The sequence below is a fragment of the Anabas testudineus genome, chromosome 7 (assembly GCF_900324465.2).
Source record: "Anabas testudineus chromosome 7, fAnaTes1.2, whole genome shotgun sequence".
NCBI classification, from domain to species: Eukaryota; Metazoa; Chordata; class Actinopteri; order Anabantiformes; family Anabantidae; genus Anabas; species Anabas testudineus.
In genome coordinates this window covers 8,434,805-8,461,401 of record NC_046616.1, presented here as the reverse complement: position 1 = coordinate 8,461,401, position 26,597 = coordinate 8,434,805, and the positions used below count along the sequence as shown (strand labels likewise).

At 40.4% G+C, this 26,597-nt stretch overlaps 1 protein-coding gene across 1 annotated transcript in view; it reads right to left on the bottom strand.

Moving 5' to 3' along the window:
- prkar2aa (protein kinase, cAMP-dependent, regulatory, type II, alpha A) overlaps positions 1-22,993 on the bottom strand; it is a 38,469-nt gene extending 15,476 nt beyond the window's left edge. Inside the window, exons 1-2 of the mRNA XM_026367962.1 lie at positions 22,334-22,993; positions 21,172-21,455 (exon numbers count right to left, since the gene is read on the bottom strand). Of these exons, the coding sequence (XP_026223747.1) occupies positions 21,172-21,418 (247 nt within the window). The 5' untranslated portion in view covers positions 21,419-21,455; positions 22,334-22,993. The remainder of the gene's footprint in view (positions 1-21,171; positions 21,456-22,333) is intronic.
- Positions 22,994-26,597: the final 3,604 nt, after the last annotated feature.

Genomic DNA, 26,597 nt, shown 5'->3' with positions numbered 1-26,597 from the left:
CCTGGTAAATTGCATTATATTTACACATTTCATGGCAACACAAATGAGTTTCAGCCAGAGACTGCGCTACCAGACCCTAAACCTACTCATCAATTATCAATGCCAGTCCCCCTTGAGTCCTATTTTAACATAATTCTCTTTTAAACCTAAAACCTTTCCTCCAGCAGTTTTGACAAATGTACAGATATTATTGTTCACATATTGTTCACATGAACATATTCAGCCTTTTTCTTAATTAAAAGTTAAATTAAAGTTCTTCCATTTTCTTACAGATATTTAAAGCTTAAATTTTACTCATCTCTTCTTCCTGATGTTTACCTTTCCACTCTAACATCTTTCAGTTTCTTCTTCATTTCCCCTGAGAAATGGGGTAAAAATAGGGTCTTGGGGCACCAATGGTGCCAAGGGATTAAGGCACCAATGGTTGATATACAATGCTTTGAGTTGCATGTCATTCCACCACTATGTACTTCACTCTACAGAGTGGTTTGATAGAGACCGATATTAGCTGAAATTCATGCCTGCTTAAAAGCTGTACAAATGCATTTCTTAATCGAATACTCTATATATTTTTTCACTAGTAACAGTTATATAAAGATATATCCACAAATGGTGATAAATGGAATGAATCAGGGACTTTTAAAGTGGTACATTCACAAAAATGATGATGACCTGGGAAAATTATGATAACCATCACTGCAGCGACCTCATTTTTACCCTCCCCAGATTCCACTTTTTTTATGTCTTCTTTGACACAACCTCCCTCTCCTCCAAACCGCTATCATCTGCAACATAACCACCTACCAGGAGGACACATTCCAAACTACTTAAAATGATTTGTTTTGATCCAAGTCAAAACTTATGAACAGGTCAGATCGCTGCAGGGAGCTCAGTACAGAGGCAAAGACCAACAAAAACATGTACACACACACACACACACACACACACACACACACACACACACACACACACACACACACACACACACACACACACACACACACACACACACACACACACACACACACACACACACACACACACACACACACACACACACACATATACAACAGTAAAGATCGACACACTTAGCCAAGGAAAGCAGGTCATGCATGGGAGCAGTGATCTACTGTGTTTGAGTAGAAAGGTGTAAAACCACTTCTCTTATGGTTCTACACAGCAATTCGCTCTGTAGCTACAATTTTATATTGTTGGTGGATTTTGTTAATTTGCTCCTTTTTTATATGTACCCAACAGTTGTAGTGCTTGGAGACTACAAAAAAGTAGATCTTATAGGTTGTTCTGGTAGCTTGGTCTGATGAATCTAATTTTCTTTTAAATCACATGGATGACTGTGTATGTGTGCCATCCAGAATACACACTTCTTCTACCTGGGGATGAAATGACACCAGGATGCACTATGGGAAGAAGGCATGCCAGCAAAAGCAGCATGATGCTCTGGGTAATGTTCTGCTGGGAAACCTTGGGTCGTGACATTCATGTGGATGTTATTTTGACACATACCAGCTTCCTAAACACAGTTGCAGAGGAGAAGATTCCCTTCTTGCTAATGGCATTTCCTGATGGCAGTGGATTCTCAGCAGGATAATGAGCCCTACCACAGTGCAAAGATTGTTCAGGAATAGTTTGAGGAAGATGACAGAGTTCAAGGTGTTGCCTTGGCCTCCAAATTCCCCAGATGTCAATACAATTGATCATCTGTGGGATGTGGAAAAACAATTATCAAATCTATCCTCTATGGAGGCCCTGCCTGCTGCTGACATTTTGGTGCCAGGTACACAAAGAGTCTACATCTCAACAGGTCAGAGCTGATTTGGCAGCACGTGTGGGGCCCACACAATATTACGCAGGTGGTTTTAATGATGTGGCTGATCACTGGAAACTAGTCTGATCAAAACGTGTTCAGTCCTGGTGTTGCAGCTAGTTTGAAAATGAATCATGCATTGTCTTCATCAGTCACGTAAAATCGGTTTTGTCTGTCAAGAGCAGGTGGACATAAAAATGCGTGTGCACGTGCTTTTGTGTATTTCAGTGTGTGGGTGCATAAGTCTGAGTGTGCAATGTGTGAAGTGCTCTCCCTACAGTCATGTGGCTAAGGGGTGTTGCGGGTGGTGGTGATGGTGGCTGTATCAAGTGTATGCCTGAAGTTGCCTTGGAAACATAACACAAAGGAGATCTCATTGCCATAACAACACTACCCCCTTCACTTTCCCTCCTCCCCCAACTCGTCCGCTACCCAACCCATCTCCCTTTTCCTCTATCGAGCTTGTTACAAGTGGCAGATCGTCCCTCCTCTCCCTCCCTAACGCTCTTTCTCTCTCTCTCCATCCCTCCCTACACACCTACTCACTGCCATAACAGCATTAACAGATGGAGAGGAGAGAGGGAGGGGAAGAGAAAAAGAAAGAGGGGAGGACAGAGGGAGAATCAGAGGGGGAGAAACAAAAAGACAGACCAGAAGGGGTGACAGAGTGAGACTACTGTGATATGTAAAAAAAAAATAAATAAAAATTTAAAAAGTAAAAGAAATAGAGTCAGTGAGAAAACGACATGATGGCAGTGATGAGTAGCAAGCTGCAATATATGCCTGCATTGTTAAATCTTTCTCTACCATCAAACCAAAAGAAAAGAAAAGAAAAAAAAAAAAACAACTTGCACCCCATGCAACTGAAGCATCTCTTCCTAGAGCACTTAACTTGGTTTAAATATTATGCTTGTTTTATACCTCACTTGTAAGTCGCGCCTACCAAATATCTAAATATAAATGTAAACAAAAATATAAATATAGTAAAAGAAAAGACATAAAAAAGGAAAAATTAAGAGAAAAAGAGAGAGACAGACAAAGCCCAGGGACGGAATAAGTGAATAAGGGGGAAAAGGAGGATTTCATCCATCCCTGCCTGGTGTTTTCCATCGATTTCCCCTAAAGCCATTCTCAGTGTGTGACTGTCTACTCAACCCGTCAATACACCAGCTACTTCACTGGAGGCGAGACCAAAGCATGAATGTGAACACTGTGCCTCAGAAACTTCCAATTTCAATATTTTACATAATATTATTTTTCGCTTTAACTAAATTGCTACAGAGCGGTTTGGCTGCTACATTGTGGTTTGACAGAGGAGAACAAATGAAGAAAAACACGACAGAGAGCCAGATCCAGCAACACAGTCAGTAAGGAATAAACGAACCCTAACCTAAACTGTGAAAGCAACGACTGGCTTTCAAGTGGGAGAGTTAGGGAAAGAAGGAGACATAAACTAAGTGTGGACAGGTCTGTTATTTGTCCACCTACCAGTTGCTACTCACACCTCCTGGTTTCCCTCTTACCACTCTGCTTCCTGGAATAGAACCAGTGAAACGCAGAAGATTTTTGGCTTTTAGAAGGACAAGTCCGTCCACGACATTAGGCACTCTGGCAACAAATCAGTCCATATCTGGAGTCTTTAATCTATTCGACAGAATGAATTTGGAAGAATAAAACAGTGAGGGGCTGGATTATGTTTGGTGATGGGTGTGCTGTTGGCACGTTTTCAGCCCATCTTCAGTTCACTGAAAATAGTTGTGTAAACTATGAATGGTTCCTGACTATTCATTTGTTGCATTAAATGTAGAAGACTGAGCTGGTTGACTTCCCAATTCTTAAATTTTAACACACACACCCACACCCATGAATGTTCTTGTGAGAATAATTTATTTTAGACCACAAATACCCAAATATACGCCTATAAGGAATGAAGCCACTCTCCCATCACTTCAGCAGTTAACTCAGTGACATTTCTGGCATCTAAATAGCTAATTTATGTCCATTTTTTGCATTAGGAGGTAGCTGAGAAAGTTGTGCACTCTTAGACACAATCCAAGGCATAGTGATGTTCTCTCTCTCTCTCTCTCTCTCTCTCTCTCTCTCTGCCCCTCTTTTTTATTAACAGGTTTGTGCACACGATTATATACATCTCTTAAAGCTTAGCTTGATAGCATGGCTTTATGTTTCATAGGACATATAAAAATGCAGCCACTGGTTAGCTTAGTGCTAAATAATTAAGCTACCATTCAACAGGCTGATGAGCAGTCAGTTTTATATATTTAATGTTCTGCTTATGATATCATCAAATCGAAGAGATTTTGGGAGTTTTCGGCTGCTAACATTTTAGGCTAAGTGCTTTGATTTACAGTAACAGTTACATTTATATCTGCCATTCTTTCCTCTACAGTCTCTATTTTCCCCATATTTCCCTTCCTCAGTGACAGCCCCCACCATCTGTTCCTCTTCTATCCTCCCACTCTGTCTCTCCATCTTCCTTCTTTCAGCCTCTTTCCTCTATCTTGCTCCTCCTCTCAAGGCCTGATTGATAACAGCAGGGTCAGATGTGGAGCACGGAGCTTCCCTCACGTGTTGCCTCTCCTGCAGCGCAAGCAGTGTCGAACGCCACCATCAGTCTTTGATAGCAAGCGTGCACATACACACACACACAAGCTTAATCATGCAGTTAGGTGCCAAACACAGAGATACCATTTAAGATACGTGTGCGACCTCATAGACACACAACAAAAATTGGCAAGCTCGAAAGCAGACTCAATAAAGCACATCATCAGCTCCAGTCTCCTACTGCACACCCACGTACACACAGAAGTCCCTCCACAATCATGCCTTCAAAATGCACACGTGCACAAGCTTGTTCATACAGAGGAGAGAGGATTCTGTGACAGTATTTCCTCTACTATAATAAACACTGTTCCATCTGTGAAGTAAACATGATGAAAATAGCCTGAAATCGGCACTTGTAGCACACTTAACAGTTTAATCAATTTCCAGGAGCTTGCATTGCCATCAACGTAAAGCAGTTCATTACCTTTTTGTCCTGATGCTTTATCAATATATCTTTCATCTTTTAAAGTCCCACAAATTTTTTCCATCTGCCCTATTCTAGATCCAACTAAGACTCATTCAGAGCAGAACAAACATAAATCCTATGCTTTGATGTCCTCCTACCCAGAGAAGATGTATGTAGTCTGGCTTTATATTCCAGAAGTCAATGTGTACCGGAGTGCTGACCTAAGCAGCACTAACTGCAGGTCCAACAGCTTACACCACAATACAAGGATAATATGGAAATCTAATCAAAAACACATGATGCTTGCATTACAGACATTATACAAATTTGTGCACAACTGCACTTGCAGGCTTTGAACTTGCAGTATACATAAAAAGCAGAGGCACAAAAATACACAACCTGTCTGACTTATAAAGACACACGATAGCAGCACAATTATCGCATGCTTCAAATGAAGCTGTACAGCACATTACGAAGTTTATATGTGTATGGCCAAACGTGGTATTACAATAATTATCACAGTATTTAGAGAGCAAGCAGACAGAAAATAAAGTAGGTGACATCTTTTATGTCATTCAACGTAAAATATATGTAGTGTAAGGCAGGTCAGGGCTGCTGATGCATCATGTCTGCTTGCGGCATCATAATAGAGTCTAATTATGAATCTCAAACAACATGTCAATTACTGCCTCCAGCAAACTGGGGCCTTCCCAAAACACACAGAGCACACACTGAAAATCAGAATACCACAAGAGTATTTTGTTTAACATCCACAGGATTGTGTTTTGCATTAAACTTCTGGTTTATCATAATCGAAGAAAATATAAAGTGTGTAATTATTACAGCCCGTTTCACACTAGCAACTGTTTGTATCATAGGAGAGTCTGCCGGGAGAGAGAAGACATATCATTGGAGTAGACAGTACAACAGAGGTTAGAGAGAGCACATTTCTGGCTTTTTTTCTGCACTGTGAGGTAGTAGGTTGACAATATTATACTGCGTGTTATAGAGCTGAAGGGACATATATTAACTGTTCAAAGCCCACGATAGCAATAACTAATACTGGAGATTTTCTCCTTTGTTGTCTTGTTAGCTAGAAAATGACCAGAGTAAAATTCTGTGTGTACATTGACGAGTAATCCAATCAAAGACCAAAACAATTATAAAGCAGGGCTGCTAACTGGCTGACTGTGTTGGGAATTCATCTGTACGGGTAAACCAACAAGACACCAGCATTTACATGCCGTAAAACCGACTCACCAAAAAAACTGAAAAGAGAGCGCAAGGGGTGGAGGTGAGAAACAGAAAGTGCACTTGTAAGCTATGAAGTGTCTACATGTATCTTTAGAGAATTTAGTGGAGTGCATGACCTTGAGCCAAAGAGACTAGCTGAGTATGATAGGGTATTGTGATCAGGCAAGAAGTATTTTGACAAGTGCAGATACTTATCTACTACTTACAAAAAACCTGTCCACAAGTGTCTCCCAGTGACATGCATTTCTGTTTAATAGACTGTTACAGGACGAACTGGCAGTGTCAAGTAAAACTGATTTAAATTTTATTTTGATATAACTTACACTCCCTCAAATTTACCACTATCAATTAAATTAACACAAGTGGAGAACACTCATCATGAGACACATGAAGCCACATGTGGTTGCGCCTGTGAACAGATGCTAGGCGTGACACATCAGTAGCAGCAACATAATGAGAACATATGAGTTAAATTAGTGAGCTCCCTGAACCAATCTACAGTATCTGAGCTCTGGTGGTGTCAACTTCTAACATAACATCTGCACTTCACATAAACCTAAATCACAAAAATGCAAACAGACAGTTGTTTCTTCTGTGACAGATGGACAGAATGGGTCCATTAGATTACTCAAATAATAGCTTGTCTCTCTAATGGACCACTTTATTTGTCAATTTTTCACCCTGTCCATTCTGGCCTTTCCTCTCCTGAATCACGCTGCCATTCCACGTCAAACAACGCTTTTCTTTTTTTGACACTTCTCTTAGTGTTGCACTTGCAGCAGTTCTATCATATGTCTCTTTGTCCCTTCCCTCTTTCTCAGCAACTTTGTGTTTGCATTCTGACTTGCTGTAACCATCATGTGAATGTTTCTGTTCTCTCTGGTTAAGCTCATCTCAGTATTTCTCTCCTTCTTTGCCAAGAAAGTATTTCTCATCACATCTAACAGCATATACCTTCCTCTTCTCACGCTCTGCATGTTTTCAGTTTCAGTCCATTTCCCGTCATGCAACCGTCTCCTCACTCTACCTTTCCCATTATCTAACTCTGTCCATTTCCTGCCACAAAACTGTCTTGTTCTTTCTATCCCCTTGCCTCATATCTGACTCCTCCCGTTCCCACTATTTCCCCCTCTCTCACACTCTCAACCAGAAGACTTAGGCCCTTAAAAGGAAGTAGCCCTGACCTGTTTATAGCTGCAATAATGTTAACCCTTTCCCAGCGTCAACAGGTCTGTGGATGCCACATACTGCTTTAAGACTGACTTGACCTTTCACCCTTTCCTATGTTGATCAATGCCTTTGCTTCAACATTTGTCACTAGCTGCATGGTCACATTCCATTTACCACATTAAAGTATTACTATGCTCAAATGTAATTAATCATTTGACTTGTGAAAAATGTGCATTATGACTTCCACTGTGATTGCAATATATCCACATTGCTACTTAGACAAAGGTCAAAACGTTTCCACAACATATGGCACTGAAAAGCAGTATATCTTCACATTTGAGAAGCTGAAGACAAACTTTTGGAATGTTCCTGAACTGACTTTTCCACGGAGACTAGATGCTCTGACAATGAACTTAGATGAAAAGACCTGCAGGTTTTCCCCTTTTAGCAAAGGAATACCTGTACAAGTTCTTACATGGTCACCGTAACTGCTTAGTCATAATTTTCTGTTCTTCAGTGGTAATAAAATAAGTAAATAAGAGTATAAGTAATCTTGATATAGATTTTTGGTGATACCACAACAAAGTATTTATTCAAAATTAATGCGCTGTTACAGCTGTGACTTTCAAGTACGGGAGAAATAGTTTGTTTATGAATTGCTTTTCCCAGACTTCTTTTCTCAGGGGGGGGGCAGTATGCAGTTTCTTCTCATTGACATGTTTCCTTCTCGTCGCAAAAAATATTCTTGGAAGCAACACATTTGTGAAGACAACTAGCAGGAACTGGTCACCACTGATGATTGCTTTGTGCTTACGTCAAAGCTAGTGAACAGTTTCATGTGAGCTTGAGCCTCTGGTGAGAAATATTCACAGCACAACTCACATCTTACATGTGACACTATAGTCTTAAAATGCAAAAATATCCCAAATCTGTTCAGCATTCCTATAAAGGTCCACTATTTGCAGTTCACATGCTTGACGGTATTATCATTTTTACTCAGGTTCTGTTCATACCATGTTATCAGTGACAGCCTTAAAAGCCTGCACAACCTGAGGAATCTTACCTGTCACCTGTAAAATGTGACATTACAGAATGTGGATGACAGGAATCCCTCCCCCCCTGCATTATCTTAGTATCCTGGGATGTTGCAATAGTGTGTGGTAAAGAAAACCTAAAAATCAAGAATAATTACAATGTCAAACATGGGACTAGCATTAACACTTTCTCCACATGACAAATATAGCAATGTTTTCATATCGACCGAATGATTCAAATGAATTTATTCACACCGATTTCCAGGGTAAAGAAGTAAATAAACAGACAGGCTAGAAACTGAAAGATTAGGTTAACACACAAGTACAGCACATTATCTGGCCTCGAGAAGTCCTTTGTGGTGGTAAAACATCCAACTGCAGAATAACATTAGTGGCCAGCCTGCGGGTAAGAGAGCGCAACATGGTCTCGTCAAACCACTGGGGTGTAACATAAACAAGGCCAATCTGGTCTCCCATTACGTGACCATCTACAGTCCAAAAAAAACTCCAAACTTCCACATTGTGAAATCAATGTTTAAAGCGTGGACATCAAATGCAATATCATTTGACTTGTAGGTTGTGGGTACTAGATGCTCTGCCATGGAAATTAATAATAAACACTTTTACGCATGTCATAAATTGGACCATTTCTTAAACAGTAAAGAGTCAAAACATTATTTGCTCAGATTCTTGAAACTAGACTAGAGCTAGTTCAGAAAAAGAAGGTGGCAACTAAGCTGTAATTTTAAATATACAGCAAAGAGCAGGGTCAACATGCTCCATTTCTGGCAACTATTCCTCACTGTTGGATGGTAAACAGTGCAACTAACCTTTAATAAGATAAATAAGAGGGTTACAGACACAGAACTACAACACAAAGACAGCAATATGAAACTCTGTCATATCAAGGCTATGTAAATATACAAATAAAGATACTTGTATGTACAGGCTGTGAAATACTAATGACCTCCCAACTTTCTTTATCTGAATCATGATTAGGCAAGGCCACTGCCTATCACTGTCACGTCCTGCAGCGATTGGCTAAGAGCAGTTTCAAGGCCAGTGGTTTCTATGGTGACCATAGCTGGTTTAGGGCACTATGTTAAACCCACAAGCTGCACATTATTAAAATGGACCCTTGATGGAAAGCTTTTTAAATATACATGATTCTACTGGATAGTAAGTAGTTAAAACAGCTCGTGGAGTTTATTTCATCAATAGCCGTTACTGGTAGTAAAGACTATTTTCTCTGCTAACCATAATCCAAATACAAAATGCAAACGCTCCAAAATCTCTAACATTCAATTCTCACAGATTTACTTGAAATTAATGCCATGCTGAAGGTCAAAGAACAAGTAATTCATTTTTGACATGGATATAGATCCAGGTAGATTTAGTTTCAGTGTGGTCTTCCATTAACACTGTAACCATGGATATTAAATGCAGGATGTACAAACGTGTCACAATATTATACTAAAGCAACAAAAAATATTACAGCAATGGAGCATTTATAAAATACACCCTCACTTTCACATGTGCTGTATTCTGTTCAGTTGATGAGTAAGAATGATGTCTGTGGCCGGGTGTGATAAAACCACTAGCTACACACTGGGCTCTCTCTGTTCAGCTGTGCTAAGAACCAATCTGGCAGGAAACCAACATCAACCCTTTTTTTAAAACTCACACTAGCTGGAGGCTCGGAAACACTTTTGTTCACTCCCCACTGTCACAGGTAAATATATAAAAGTCCATTTATGTACAAATGAGATTAAAAAGTGCAACAAATAAATCACCATACACCATTAAAAAACACATTTGAAAATATTGACCTAGGTTTTTTTTTTTTGTTTTTTTTTTTATGGAATACATACCTATCAGAGAATAAACGGTATAAAAAAGTTATAGGACAATTATACTGACCAAAATTACAATGCTTATAATTATTATAGTATTATCAAAAAATTATCAATTATCAATTATCAATGAAACATTGAGAACATCCTAGTACATGTGTTGCATTTAAGCAATTTAATAACTGCATTTGACTAAAAGCTACCGAGTCTTCATGAGAAAGTGACAGTACTTGCAATGAGGCCCAACAAGTAACACATGCATAGCAGTATAGTGTTTCTCCTACTGAAACAGTTTTACACCCAAAGCAACAACTCTCAGACTTTAAATCAGCAACTAAATATGTTGGTGGACAGACTTAACATATTGTGAGTCTGAAACACACATTTTACAGCAGAGCTAGAGTTAACTTACTTGCACTCCCCATACTATAGAGGTTGGCAGTCACAAAGATGATTCATAAGCTCTGATGTGCTGTCCCCTTTTGCAGCGATTTTCTTCCTTCAGTACTCATAACAACCAAAATATAACCACACTTAAACTGAAAACAGTAATACCAACATACAGGAATTTTACATGGTTTACTGTGAAGCCCTTTTTAACCAAAATATCTAAACATTACTTATGCCCACAATCTGCACAAATCATTCTGAAAATACAAATGTATCAACACATACCTCTACATGTAATCCATCTCTTTATCTTCCTGACATGTTTTAAAACATTGTGATTCATTTTGTTTTATAAGGCTGTGCCTCTAGAAAGCTTTAAAGTGCTAAACTTTAATTGATCAATTACAATTTTCTTCAAACAGAAATCCAATGCATGGTCATGTTTAGGTGTGCAGACACTTGAGTGACATGGATAATCGTTGACCAGAGCACCTGGCTGTCAATTCAATTCTCAGCACCTGCATGTTTCACAAACCTCCAAACAATCTACCCAGCTGAGGCCCGTCTCTCACCTCTGTGTCTGCATGTCTACCTTTTGCTCTATGAAGTAAATGGTGCTAACTGGTTAAGAATGATCGCACAAGTCAACGTTGTCTTAACAGTTTACTTAAACATTTTTCAAAAGACCTCTAAACAGTATCTAGACCCTGTCTGCCCAACTGTCTGAAAGTCAGACAAACTCAGCAGCTAAAGTCGAAATATAACTGCATTTGGCCGATATTTAACATTGGCTCTAACCTACTAGTTTCTATTCCATTCATGTTTAGCCTCTTTCTCTACACTTGCTTGTTAATTTACTCTTCCTTACCATGCCAAAAACGGTTCTGCTAAACCGCCTTAATAACCACGTCTCACTGTAAGCAGTCTTGTCTACTGAGATTGGGCCAACTCAACCCAACATAATACACAGTAGGACAGACTGGGGAATTGACAGAACAAGAGAGTATGTTCACAGGAAACTGAATGAGAGAGTGAAAGACAGATAGGTGAAAAGCAAAGATATAGTTGTCAGTGCTCTGGAATGGTAGCAACCTAAATGTGTCTCAAGGTTGAGACTGGAATAAAGAAAGAGGGGGAGAGAGAAAACTGTGGGATTTGTTTTGTCATGAAAGCCATGCAACCGAATAAAGCAGGACAAATTGATAGTGATTCTGTGACCTGTTTTCACAAGATTTTCTTGTGCAGCTGTCAGGTGCATAACCATATAAATGAATGCTAGGTAACCCACTAGTCTAAAAACCTTGGTCAATTCACTTGTATCTCAGATATCTAGGTTGGGAAACGCTGACAAACAACTGTGGGTGCCAAGTTTATCTAGCTGTATTGCTGCTATGTTGAGCAACGAGCCATTGTTTAATTAAAAAATCCAGTGGCCTGATAAAACAGGATACAGGTCTGATACATTTTTGAATCAAATCACTAAATATATTTACATTGCCTTGAATAACCCAAACAATTAATCTTATTCTAAACAACTTATTTGTAAGCTATATGATTTTCTTACTGGACTGTCCCATACAGTATATATTCATACCCATAGTCTGATGAATGTGCCTCCAACTACTACATCTCAATTTCCTTCCATTATTTAGCTCCAACCCCTACATTGCCATTATTTTTCATTTATACTGTAGTTTACCTTTAATTCAAATGATAAAAAATATATCGATTTTGTTTTTATACAAATACACAAGTATATTCAGATAAGAGAAGATTTTTGACAAAGATGGCTGCCTCAATGAAAGATCACACAGGAATCCCATTTTTTAGAGAATTAAATTGTGGCAAGAGTGCTCGTAAATGAAAAACCAATGGTAGAGACATAATGTAATGAGTTTTTGCAAGGGAGCAAGGGATTCATTGTGAAGCTGTTAGATTGTTAGATGTGTGACAAAAACTTTCAACCCTCTAAAGAAGAGTCATATTTCAAATGTCTGAACATTTCCTTACTTGTGCTTCAGTCTGATTCACTGAAATAATGAAATGATGTGTAATACACAAAAACACATCTGTTTGCCTATCAGAAAAGACCTGTCCTCTGTGCGCCACCATTCTTTACTAAGAAAAGTGTCGATACATTGGCATTCTTCCATTACCAGTGGCGTAGAAGCATTACATCAGCCCAGTGCCCAGACACTTGGCCAATAGTGAATTTTGTAATCTTTATCTTAATCATTAACACATTAACTAAATTAACGACAAAACAAAAAAAAAGTCTTGTGTATCTAAAAAACCCTACAATAACTCTGTAAGTTCAAATACTGGCATTCAGCTATAAAATACCAGATTTTAAGATTAGCTTAAATTTTTTATATCCTCTCTTTACAAGAACATTTTCCCTCCCTGCCTCCCTCATCCCTCAAGCTATAAATGTCCCATGTTTTCTTTTTCACTCCCTCCTCTCTCTCTCTTTACAGAGGGGAGGTCAATTTGGGTCCACTACCACTGAGACCATCTCTGTAAACATCAGTCACTTATGCAAGCCATAAGGATCTTGTTTAAACACATAAACACAAACATTTCATGTCTCTAAATGTACTGTTAAAAAAACTTCTCCCTTTACAATGCAGGGTTTCTGTATCTGTATCTAATCCCTAACATTTTTCTCAATAGAAGAAAACATCGGCAAGAGCACAGGTGACATGAGATTGGAGCATAATAAAGTATAAAGCTAAGACAAGGCTGGAGTAGCTTCTGGACAAGTCTCTCATTGTCCTTGAGTGGCTCAGTCAAAGCTTAGACTTCAACTCAACAGAACATCAGCGGAGAGACCAAAAGATGCCATTTCTCAGTTGCTTCCCATCCAATCTGGCAAAGACTGAGTATCTGTCATAAAAAATGAGAGAAAGATGCCAAATCCAGGTGCACAAAGCTTGAAGAGACTTATCTAATAACGCACAAAGCTGTATTTGCTGCAAGAAGGATTTCTTAAAAATAAATAAATGTTACTACACCAAAAAGGTGCAACAGGTGAATAGATCTAAATGCCTTTTGAAGTGATAGCATGCCGGCAAACATTTCACCTTTTAGGAAATTTCAATAAATTAGGAAACACAAAGGAGATATGATCACTGAATGGGACAATGGGACATGTGGCTTTTATTATGTGTCCTGGTGTTGCTGCCAACTGGGAATGCTGTCTGAGCAAAAAAAACAAAACCTGGGGAAAAATGTATGTCAGGGCCAAAAGGGGTGTGTGAACCTGAAACAGGGGCAACAGAGGACATACAGTCACTGGCCAAAGGTCTGCCAACTTCCTCCCCCCCCCCAGTCTCTTCTGTCACGGCCTCTTTTGCCTTTTCTCCTGTCTCATGACAGAATATTCACATCTGTATGCATTTTTATTTTTCCCCTTTCTTCTCGTCTCTCTGATATCCGGCAAAAAGACCAGATTTCTACTATGACATCCTAATGTTAAACAAATATGCTGCTCTGTTTGTGCCCTTTTGTCAAGCACTACATGTTCCATTTAATGCACAGTCACGTTGGCTTACATTGAGATCAGATAAAGATGGCTACAAGATTACACAGACTTTCAGTGCGTCACTTACACATGATTTAAGTGCGTCTTTATGACTTGAACTGTGGCCCAAGAATTGAGAAATACATTTTGTTAACTGTTACATTGCAGTATTTGAGCTTGGTTTGCTTTATCTTCAGTATCTGAACTGCACAATACATAGTCTGTCTCTAGTCATCACTGTTAATGTTTTCTAACAAGGGAGGTGGAGAAACAGATACACAGAGAGGTAGAGAGATAAGGCAACAAAGAGATTCAAAGAAAAAAAAAAAAAGACTAAAAAAGATAAAAGCCAAAGGAGTGCAGCAGTAGGAGAGTAGGCATAGAGCAGGCAAACAGGCAGGTAGTGAAGGGACAAATAAAAACTGTCCATTGGCAATGCCGAGCTCTAGACTAAATGTTTCCACTATTACCACTGGTGCTACTTCCAGAAAATTTTAGGAGCAACTGTACAAAAGTTAGACGCACTACTTAAATTCACATGCAATGAAACACATTTTGCATTTTAACTGGATTACTGATAAATTTTTGATGACGAAAAGACAATTTAACAAATGACAGTGTGCTGTTTTAAGCCCTTTAAGTGAAAAGCATTGAATGTGATGCTAGAAAACGTTTAGATTAAATTTAAATTAATTTATTCCTGCCTAACATTACAAAGTCACAGACAGACTCTTTCCAAGTGGTTGATGCTGTCTCAGGCAGAACCTCCACCAGAACTTGCTCAGTTTTATAATACAGTCAACTTTCACCTTAGCGTGTTCGTAAAAAGCAGCAATTTGCCAACTAACATTAGCTTGCTGTGGTTAACAGAAGAGCAGAAATGATCGCTTCTCTGCATGTTTATGATTGTTTGCTGGGTGTTAAGATAAATTACTCTTACTAGGTTTTGATTCATGGGACTTTTATTGCACACACAGAAACAAGCATATGCTATCAGCTCGAGTATTAAGTTTGAGTTTTACCTGCTCCCTCACTGCCTGGCTGCTTTCTGCTGTGTGTGGACCTGTGTGAGGATCTGAACCTTGCCCTCATTCACAAAGAGAATGCACTGCACCAGAGAGACACACTGGTGCATATTTGCCAGTAGAACTCGTGTGCCTATTTGTAAATTTTGTCTCAATGTCTCCAAAAATGGTCACAAAATGTGACTAAATGATCACAGTCGGGGGCCCTGCAGAGTGCAGTGGGTAGGAGTGATTGTAGTATCACAGTGCTGAAACTCATAAGAGCAGTAACTGGGAGCTAGTGCATACATATGAACAGTTGTGTGATGCTTTATGATTGGTCAAAATTGACGCCAGTAGCAGGGCATTACAGTAGTCAAGAAGAGAGATGACAAGGTGCTGGACGGCATACTCAGGGGTAGGGTCTAATTTTTCTGGCATTGTAGAGGGCAAATCTGAATGCCAGAGAGATGGAGGAGATGTGGCCAGCAAGGCATTGTTGGTCATCAATGATGAGCTTTCTAGCAGACTTTATGGGGAAGAGCCGTGAATATCACTAGTGGATGCTGATGCTTTGTTGTATGGAAGGTCTGTCTGAAAAGACAAAAATGTCTCTCTTGAAGTGACTGAGCTAAAGATGTCCTTCTCTCATCCATGTCAGACAGGTAGAAAGGTGTTGTGAGACAGTAGTTGGAGAGACAGAAAGAGCTGTGTGTCATCACCTTAGCAAAGGTAAGGTAACAGGAAGAAGTTGTGTGGGATGAGACAGACTGAGAAGAGTAGACCAAGTGGTGGCCTTAGCTAGATGAGAGCTGTACCAGAGATGCCGACAGAAGGATCTGGTGATTTACAGTGTCAAAGGCTGCAGACAGATATAGTAAGATTATGACACAGCCACAGTTTCTGGAGTCTAAAAAGACTTGACCATTAAGACACCACCAGACATTTCATAAATCCACACTGGGTTGAAATCAAGAGGTTGTTTAGAGAAAGAATTTCAGGAGACACACTAAGGGATCAAGGCAGATAAACAGAGTTTTCGAGACATATAGGTAAGACAGCCAACTGGGCAAAGAGCCGATGAGCAGCACTGATTTTCAGACTTTTCTACTGGATGGTAAATATAAATAGAGTAGTGTATTAAAAACAGCCTGACTGAGTACTATGAGCTGTCTGAGGGCTTTTCCACTTAGTACTGTCACTCAACCAGTCCAGCAGGTCTCTGCAGGGATACTAGCTGCATTAGATTTGCCTGCAGCCTAAAAGCTCACTGGACACACACTGCAGCCTACTAATCAGGTCACCTGTTGCACAACGCTGCACTGACACCAGCCACATGCAAGCACACACACCTATACAGACACTCGGTGAGAAGCATTTGAGCACACATGCGCACCGTTTCTTTTTTAATCGCTGCTTTAACTGTGCGCACACATACACACACAGCCTTGCAGGTTAATGAATATAGACGTCTCAGCTCTGCTTATTGCACTAATTACCAGCGCCTATAGGGGCTGAGTATAATGCCCTTTTATCACACACACAACTGAAAGGAAAATGTCAAAGCAAACTGAATTTAAAAATGGTTCCTTGAAAAGAACTGAACAAGACATAATGTAAATAGATACAGAACTCCTGCCACTTATCCTCTCTGTTCTGTTCATCATGAGTATATTCTTTGCTATTTACACAATTGACAGTTATGAGTTACTGGATCTAAAAAACAGAGCCTAATGACTACCAAGCAGAGAGAAAGGAACAAGGAAATAGAGGGAGAAAGGCTGATGAACAGTGGGGGGTAAAGCAGAAAGACAGAGAAAGGGAGTCAGGGTGACAGAAACCAAATAAGAGAGAACAATGAGGAGGAGGCACCAGAACAGCGAGGAGAGAGAAAGAGGTCGGAGAGGCAGAATTTCAATGTGTATGACCATGAGCCAAACTACAACAGCCTTATGCTCTAACAACAAACACACATGCAAGAAGCATTTTATTTGCTCCACACACACACACACACACACAATGTGATGTACATAAATGGAAAAGTTCACCAAGTAAGTACAACTGAGGCTTCAGAGTGCTTCTACCATTCCATGCACAGTTAGGTTGGGTTCATATTGCAACAAAAGGAAAAAAAGTACATGTGTGTACATATCAAAACTCTATGTATTATGGCTGTTTTCAAGAACAGTTTGTTTTGGTTGTATTCACCAAGCAACGGCCATATGTCAAATATGTCATAATTTAGTGGTGTTTAACACCAGCATAAGAACTTCAGTCCAAAATGAACACGGACCATCTGGGAAAAATCTGCAAGAGTGCAAGAGTGCAAAAGGGCTGCTGCAATGAAAAGGAAATGCTTTACTGGCTTCTGTTGATGTAAGTATCCCAAGACCTATTCTTTCAAAATAGCGGTGCTTATAAATAGCCGATACAACACACACAGGTACAATTTTAAAAATACTGACTGATGGTTTTAAGGAAGAACAAAGCACTTCCCAAAAAAACATGCCATCATTTTGGGGGTAAACCTCCCAACGTTCCGTAGAAAAATAAAGTTACTGACAATTTTCCATCCATTGTTGAAAACCGTAGTGTCCAGGATGAATAAAAGCTAAGCTTTAAGTCTGGTATGTATCCAGGTGACTTTGTCACATGGCTAGAAGCTTTGTTTTGCCATTTCTTTCCTCCCTTTCAGCCTTTCTCTTCCCTCAATCACATTTTTATTTAGCCTCTGCTTTATCCCTGCTGTCTTTCTTATAAAAACACATTTAATTCATTTCTACTATCATCCCTGGGACTTATCTGTGCCTTCATCCATCTTTTAATAAAAAGCCCCACTCATTTCAGTCACAGAGGCATCCATTCATCCCCTCCTGTTTTTCTCAGCGAACACACACTGCCAGACTGACACTAGACAGGCCAGCTTAGAGGGGAAAAAAGCGTGCACTTATTAGGAAGACCTCACTTTTATTGCAACATTTTGTTTAAAGCCTGCACTTCCCTTCATCTACAACTGACAGATCATAATTCAAGCGAGTAAAATGGAGGATCTCACACTTCACCTGGATTCTGTGCGGAAGTCCATTTAAAGGGCACAACTGATGATCCTGATAGTTAGCATTCAGTTTTAGTCAAACTACAGTATTCTTAATGAATTTCTTAGCAGAGCCCATGATTTAGCTTAGGTCAAGTGCTTGACAGACTACATCAGCACTGTATTAAAAGTTAATTTCAGACAACCTACCATCTGTGAAAAGAAGTTCAGCCTCAACACAGACAGAGTTAGTAAAATTTCGGCCCTCCGTTATCAGATATAATGGTGGTACAACAGTCTGTATTCAAAACAATATCTCCTTTTGTTAAGCAGCTTAGGCCTGTGTAGTGATCCAGCTGTGGATTTAGGCTGGGAAACAAAACATTTAAAATAGGACATCATGTTTTAGGAGTATACTTTACTATCCATGGGAATACAAAACCAGCCATCTACTTCATTTACATTTCAGGCGTTGAGGCTGCACACTCAAACAATGCGATTTCCTGCAGCAAATGAAAGGTTAAGAGCACACTGGTGAATCATCATAACTCATAGCATAAGCGCCCTAATAAAAGGAAACAAAAAAAGTGTTTTTTTTACATACAGATCATATTCATGTTATACAACTGGCAATTCACCTATCCAGAATTTCAAATTTATTCTTAATCACAAATCTAATACAAGTGCCTCTTCATTACTGAGAGTTTTTCGGTCCGGCCTCAGCTCTATGTCAGTTTCATGATGGTGATATTTCTTAATTAAGGGGTCAAAACTCAAAATCAACCACTGGCCTAGTACTAGTGGGTAATGTGCGAGTGGGTAAAGTGCATGGCAAAAGCATTTATTTTCTTAACTGTGCTCTAATGGTGAGAAAATTAATCTCTTTCTCCAGGCTTCAGTTGTATTATTTTTTCAAATCTTTGAAAGTGTGTGTCAAATTCAGGATTAAGTGTTTATGGGCAGTTTTTCCTTGAGCGATAGCTGAAAGAAAATAACAGCAGTGAAATAAAAATGATGACAAACCAGTGATGCTGTGATTACATGACCAGCATCTTAAAACCCTAAGTCGCCCAAAAAAAAAGAAAAACTTATTATATTCGCTGCACTTCTTCACATTGCATATTGGGGTAAAGCTCCTGGATTCTAGCATTAATGGTTCTGGTATGGTTCTTGTCTGACAGTTGTTCAATGAGGCAAAGACTGCAAATAATAGAACAAGAATAGGTTTGGTTATGTGCCACATGTGAGACTTACTAAGAACACTTATGATAGTTTGAAAGTTATTTTGGTCTGCAAAAGACCTAACTGTTTTGGAGCATGTGCTGCTGAACTGGTTGCACTTTAGTACTCCTTACACCCATAGGCTACAACAGTAGCGAGGGAAGAGCACATGATATCCTTCACTATACAAGCTTGTGTTGTTCCCCTCAGAAACAAGTTCTTGGAGGCAGTGTACAGCAGCCTGGTTAGATAATCTGGTGTTATGCATGTCATGTGTGACCCACAGCTACCAGGTAAAAGGTTCTCCCAGAAGAACGGCAAAATCAGCTCCCTGTCCTTTGCCACTTTGGATGAGGTGTGGAAAATGTTCAACAACTGATTGCTAATCATATAGTACTAAGAGGAACTGCAACATGTCGTCAGCAGGCTGGAATTTGAACGGGTGTGAAATCCAAGTCATAACACATCTGTTTGCTTTCCCCAGCATGCACGTACACATGCATGCACTAATGACTTGTACATGCACAACATGTCGAAGCACACCATCATTCGCTCAGCTGAGGCCACAGCTGTTTGACAGCAGTCAAACCCCACTTGTGAGCACAGAAACAGTAAAACTCCATTTACCCTGAGCCAGCTTGTACCAATGTAGAAGGTTAGCCAACGTTACGATCATCAGAAAAGGACATAAATTAAGAGATTAAAGAAATATGCCAAGTCGAAATATCAATGTTCATTGGCGCACTGGAATGTCTTTTTTGGATTAGCTGACATGCACTAGCCAGATTTAATTGATGCTGATGAGGGTACTTCATTACTTCTACGTTACTGCATTAGCTACAACAAGAAGAATTTTTCAGAAATAAACACAAACTTATGTACCTGTTAGAATGAGCAACATGTTATCAGGGGTCGGGAAGGTAGTAACTCCATCTCCAGAGCAAGCTGTCTTTGTTTTCAGGAAAATGGGCTTAGCTTTGGCTGTAGTATTTCTAACCAGCTACGCATAAAGCTAACATGGACAGAATACTTTAACATCCATATTAGCTAGTTTATAGTTTGCAAATCTGTAAATATTTACATTAGTATAGGACTTGCCATCACCATTTCAAAGTTTAATCGCTCACTGGCCTTGCGTTCGTTCATTTGTGATACATTTCCTCCACCTAGCAACTTGAGCTTCGCTTCTGGTGAGGAGATGTACGTGGGTATAAAGTTATGTCCAGGAAAGACATCTAATCAATTTATAAAGCTGTTCACAATTTCATCCAATAACTACGGTGGAGGCACAATCATACTACAACAGAATTTAGATTGTGCTCATTTTTTAATTTCTACACTATAAAATATTTTAAACCTAGTGACATAATAATTTGCACATTAGTAAGTTTCAGAAGATAAACTTATCATAGATTCAGAGTGTCTCAACTCATTGAGAAAACACAGAACCCCCATTCACAAGGTAACAGTGCTTGGCTCCACAGTACACTGATGTGATCTAGGCCAAGCTGCTCTCTGCAGCTCAGACGAGAGCAGAGCTATGGAGCAGCTTTCTTCTATCAAACATGAAGAATTCATGCAAAAAAGAGGTATGGCATTGTTTCTGTTTAAAGTAATATGTTATGTGGGACACTGATAGAATTCCAACTCTGATTTTATTTTGAGTTTGTGCAAATAGAGCACATTTGCTGGAAGAGGTGAGATTCTGACAGTGACAAGGCTTTAAGACCAGCCTTCACTTTCTTTATTTCTCTTCCTAACGTCCCAACATATACATCTTTTATACACTCAATGGCAACTCAGCTGACAACCATAACAACAAAACATCAACTTACGCTCAAAGTCAGAATCATCATCTTCATCATCATCTCCATTGGACTCCGTTTGCATTGGCTCCCCATCAAACATCACTCCTTTCCCCATCTTGCCAACAGGGCTGGCCCCATCCTGACTTCTGGTGTCCCGCAAACGGGTGAAGTACTGTACTGCAAAGTCCACCAGGTCTGACGGTCTTTGTCGCAGCACTTCCACAGTGTAGCCCTGCAGCAGTTCTGTCAACCCCACCGGTATCTCAATACTCATGGCTGTGTTTGGCTCGGTGGCGGCGTTTACTATTTGTCTAATGAAGGAGACAAAATGAGTGAGATCTTATTAGTATAAATACATATTTGTGTCGGAGTACTAGGGTGCTATGTGGTGATGGTGCCTAATGGTTAGTTTGAACTTATGACTTTTTCTATGCAAGTACACTGCGTGCCTGACTGTGTGGGGCCTGTGAATGTTAAGTGACTGATGACAGCTCTGCATGGCAACTCCACTGTATTGGGACAGCCTGGCTAACTAAAGGTCCGATACTAAACTGGCACTTATGTGCAAGCTAGTGTAATGTTCAGCGTTAAGCGTGACATTTGCTGAGCGGTCACTTCATCTAGGGTTGAGCCAAGGAACACACACTTCCTACAGCTGCACCTAGGAGATACGAGTCTAACATTTGCAATGAAGGGCGCTGATAACCCGTGATATTTGGCGGGTTTCAGTTGCATCGCTTTGCATCGCCAGAAACTGAGCTCTAAACTTGGGTGGGTGGTCGTCTGCAACCTGCTAGCAAAGTGGCTAATTAGCTAGATACTACTTACAACTAGCTTGTGGATGGTGCTGTTCGATCCACAGAAAAGTCCAACTCACTTAACACATCTAATCAACTTAGCATTGGCTAGCATTTAACGAGTGCAGCACATGCAGTGGAAATAGTAGCTAATTCAGGTGTAGTCTCACTTTCAATCCATCAGGCATTAACGTTAGCCATCTTGCTAGCTGGGGCCACCTTCAAGGAAGCCTTTCCCCTTTCACGTTAGCTTATTGCACACTGGCTGTGGGTGCTAAGCCAAAGATAAGTGGCTGTCTGGATAAACGCTGCCATGCAAGCACAGCAAGTTGTAGAGCACCGGTAAGCCACTCGGTAAGCTAAGCTAGCGTTACCAGCAGTGTGTCACTTACGTGCGATTCTGTCTCCCCGGCTAAACTAGCCAGTCTCCTCCTTCTCGGTGTCTTCCTTGTTCTTTCTTGTTTCGCCTCTTCCTTTTAGCCAGTCTCTTTGCCAGTGTAGCGACCGTAACCCTCCACGGAAGACACGCGTGCCACAAGAGCCGACAATTTGACGCTAGCCTCGCCTAGCTAACGTTCACAGGGCTGTTTTAGCTCGCCCGCCAGCTGGGTAGCGATGCTGGCTAAGTTGACAGGAAAAAGCACTCGACTTCACCGCTGCAGCCTCTTACGACGTCCACGCACTTGGTGAGGGTGGGACTTGCTGTGACAGCAGGGAGAGGTGGCTAGCTGGCAGGCTAACTGTCTGTCTTGCTAACTACTTGTTAGCAACTGCCCGTTTTCTCTTGGCAACTGCTTTACGACTCCACTCTCCTCGAGACTCGGGCAAATCAGCTGCAGCCGCCTGGTGACAAATCCTCAGCTCGGCGTTAACACCGTTGCGCCACGCCGCCGTTAAGTGCAACCGGTTGTACCGACAAAACGCCTTTTCCCGTTATTGCAGCAGTGTGACGGCTAATTACCACAAAAGCCTGCAAAAAATTAAGTGTAAAACACGTTTCCTCCCTCCCGGCGAGGCACTCCACTGTCGTACACGCACGAATGAACCACTGGCTCTAACAAGCGTGAGAAGGCGTGGCTGTCCAGCGATCAGAACGCGTTTGACATTGATTGACATACATGTGGCCAATCAGAACTTGAGCTTTGAGCATTCCAGCCAATTGAATGTAGTCATATAAGAAAGGGCGGGGTTAAAGGCAGAGCCATGTTAGTACTCTCAGCAGAACCACACCCACAGAAGTGGCCTTGTCAATTTGATAGATGACACAAATATTAAGGAAAAAAAAAAAAAAAGAGCTCGAACATATTCCAACAAATAAATCTAGCAGCCTGAGATGATGCATTTTGCTGGAACACTGACGTACAAATGTATTTTGTAAAGTGTAGTCTGAGAGTTGCAGTTAGAGCTGCAATTACTCATTCAGTCCTTTGCCTGTCAACCTGCTATATTTTTTCCTTCCCACCTCTCAGACTTTCAAGGATCTTAAAAAGTCTGTTCAAACAAGTCTGTTATTCTCTGAACGTATTTAGTTTATCGGCCCTGTTTTCTTTCTATTTTTCTACACACAGCTTCAGTGCAGTACAACTAATAGTTAGTGTTTCACTGTCCAGCTACCTGCACTAGTTTTGCCTTTATATCCTTTATTTGAATCAGCCAGTTTTGCCCCCCCTGCAACAGAAATGAGCCAGCTGAAGCAGTCTGTGGCCACTGAACTTGGATCTATAGATACCTATTCTGAGAGGTTTGCTAAGCACCAACACAGTACATAGAGCATCTCCTCTTTTCCATTTCCATTCATCAGCTGTCACATAGGTAAAGCCGTTGCCATGGCCACAAGGAGCCTAGATTTAATTCCTCAAACTGGTTTCTGGCTTAGGTCTTTGTTTCCAAGAGGAAAAAAATACCAGGCTCCCCCTGCTGGCAGTAGAAAGTTTAGAAAACCTATTCCCTAAATACACAGTTCAATTAGAAATACACTTTTTTTTCAGAGTTAACATCAAGTCAGTCAAACTTCTTGGAAATGGATCTGGTCCGTTAAGTAGCAGAGGGGGTTAATAATCAGTTTTAGCTGCTTTGGTGTTAATGAAATGAACAACAGGTGAACTAGAGGAGCAACAATGAGATGACCCCCAAAACAGAAATGGTTTTACAGGTGGAGGCCTCTGACAAGGTTTGCTGGGTCTACCAGCACAGTCTCAAGAGCACAGAGAAGATCCCAGCAGACAGGCAGTTACTCTAGGAGAGCTGGATAGAGCCGTAGAAGGTCCTTAACCCATCAGCAGGACCAGTCTCTGTTCCTTTGTGCAAGGGGGAACAAGATAAGCACTGTCAGAGCCCTACAAAAAGACCTCCAGCAGGCCACAGGTGTGATTGTCTCTACCCAAACCATCAGAAACAGACTTCATGAGAGGGCCAGATGTCCTTTTGTGGGCCCTGTGCTCACTGCTCGGCAGTGTGGAGCTCGATTGGCATTTGCCTTAGAACAACTACAATTGGCAGGTCTGCCACTAGGCCCATGTGGTTTTCCTGAGTGCCACCCTGAGTGCCATTAGGTATTGGGACGAAATCCTTGGACCCAATGTCAGACCCTACACTAGTGCAGTGGGTCTTGGGGTGCTCCTGGTGACAACAATGACCTTATGTGGTTACAGTATTCTGGCAGTTCCTGGAAGATGAAGGAATCAATACCATTGACTGATCCCCGCGCTCGCCTGACCTTAATTCAATAGAACACCTTTTGGGACATTATGTTTTGGTCTATCTAATGCCGCCAGGTAGCACCTCAGACTATCCAGGAGCTCAGTGATGCCTTGGACTAGATGGGAGGAGATACCCCTGGGTATCATTCGTAGCACGTCCTGACATTGACATACAAGCATGTGGGGGCCATACAAAGTACTGAGTACATTTTCAGTTGCTGGAATGAAATTTCCAGCTAAATTGGACATTATTTTTCCACTTTGATTTTCACAGTGTAGGTTGATAATTTTAATCTCCATCAAACGATGTGGCATCCTTTCGTTCAAACATTCAGCAGGATTTTTTCCCAATTAAAATGTGCTTCTTTAATTTTTTGAGCAGTATATAATATTTACTATTGTGTAAAGATTCAAGTTCAAATTGTACACATTTAAAAAACAAAATAAAGCATGTAAATTGAAGTATATTTCTCAGTCTCATGCGATCTGAAATCTGTTAGCTTGTGAACCTTACTGTATTGCTTGTACTATACGTAAAATGGCCCATAATAAGTCCCAGTCAGTGCATCCCCCTGTGAGAGTATATTTTTCTGTGTACACTTTCCCAGTGGACCTACAGAAACATGAACAAGTGGCAGTTCAGTCCTTCTGAAGTGATGAATATTCACATGTACAGCCAGGACTGTGGTGTGTGCTTTCCTTGAAGTACTGTCCTTTGGGAGTTTCTGCTAATGTGGTTCCAGCAAACTCCAAAAATGTCTCAAGGAGAGCTGCTAACCTACATTTTCACAAAGAATGAGAGGGAGAAATAGAGAGAAAATGGGCCAGAGAACGCAGAGGCAAAGAGAGAGACAGAGAAAAAGATAGCTGCTACTGTGTGAGTATGTCTGTAATATATCTACTGAGTGTGTTTTAGTATCTATCCTCTCCAAACATCCCTTACTAGAACTGCTGATGTACCGCCAGCTTTCCCTTTAGTCGTTATCAGGTGCTGACATGAGGTTGAACGAGGGGGAGGAGGATGAGAGAAGAGAGATTTACTAAGAGAAAACAGAATGATGATGACTACTAAAAAACATATGCTTGCAGTGATGTGAGTTGTCTGGCCTCTCAGCCTTGTTGCATTTCATTCTTTCTCTGTCTCATCCGTGCCATAACTTTCCAATATAGTGAACCAAATAAAATCAGTAATGACTCTGCTGCCTAAGGTCTTCAAATTGAATTATTTAAAGCAAATTACACTATGCAGATTGCGTAACACAATTAGTGATTAAAAAGTCAGTGCTTCTGAAATTACTGCTCGGAGTTGTGAAATGTGTGAGTGGTAAAAAAGCGTAATGAGATTTTATTACACTATGACCTCAGTGTTTGTATGAGAGTTAAGTAAGGACAAATTCCCGCCCAGAGGTTACAATGTTTGATCCCAAAGCAAAATAAAACCACGTAAAGCGAATCTCCATATTTAAAACCAAATTTTAACCAAATCCTTGGTTCATTCATGTCTTGTGTGTGAGTGTGCACTGATCTGCAGACACAGATCTACCACTACATTCATTTGAACTGGGCTCTCCTCAATGAATTTTGTGATACAATATCGCCTCCTACTGGCTAACATGATCCTTTCCTGCACCCGCCTTGTTCTTCATTTTTAACTTAAAAAACAGAAACTTTCACAAACATACTATCCATGTAAAAACTATTTACTTTTTAAAATAAATTCTATCTATAGAGTAGCTACCTGCATCCAGTGATCCCCAAATGTATGTGAGTAGTAATAGTTTCCATCAATAATAATACAAACATTTAATATTTACTTACTATATTTTACTTTATACACTGCCCGTCCAAAAAAACAACACTCTAATATTTAATTGGACCGCCTTTAGCTTTGATTACAGCACACATTCACCATGACATCATTTTGATAAGCTTCTGCTGTGTCTCAACACTGGCATTG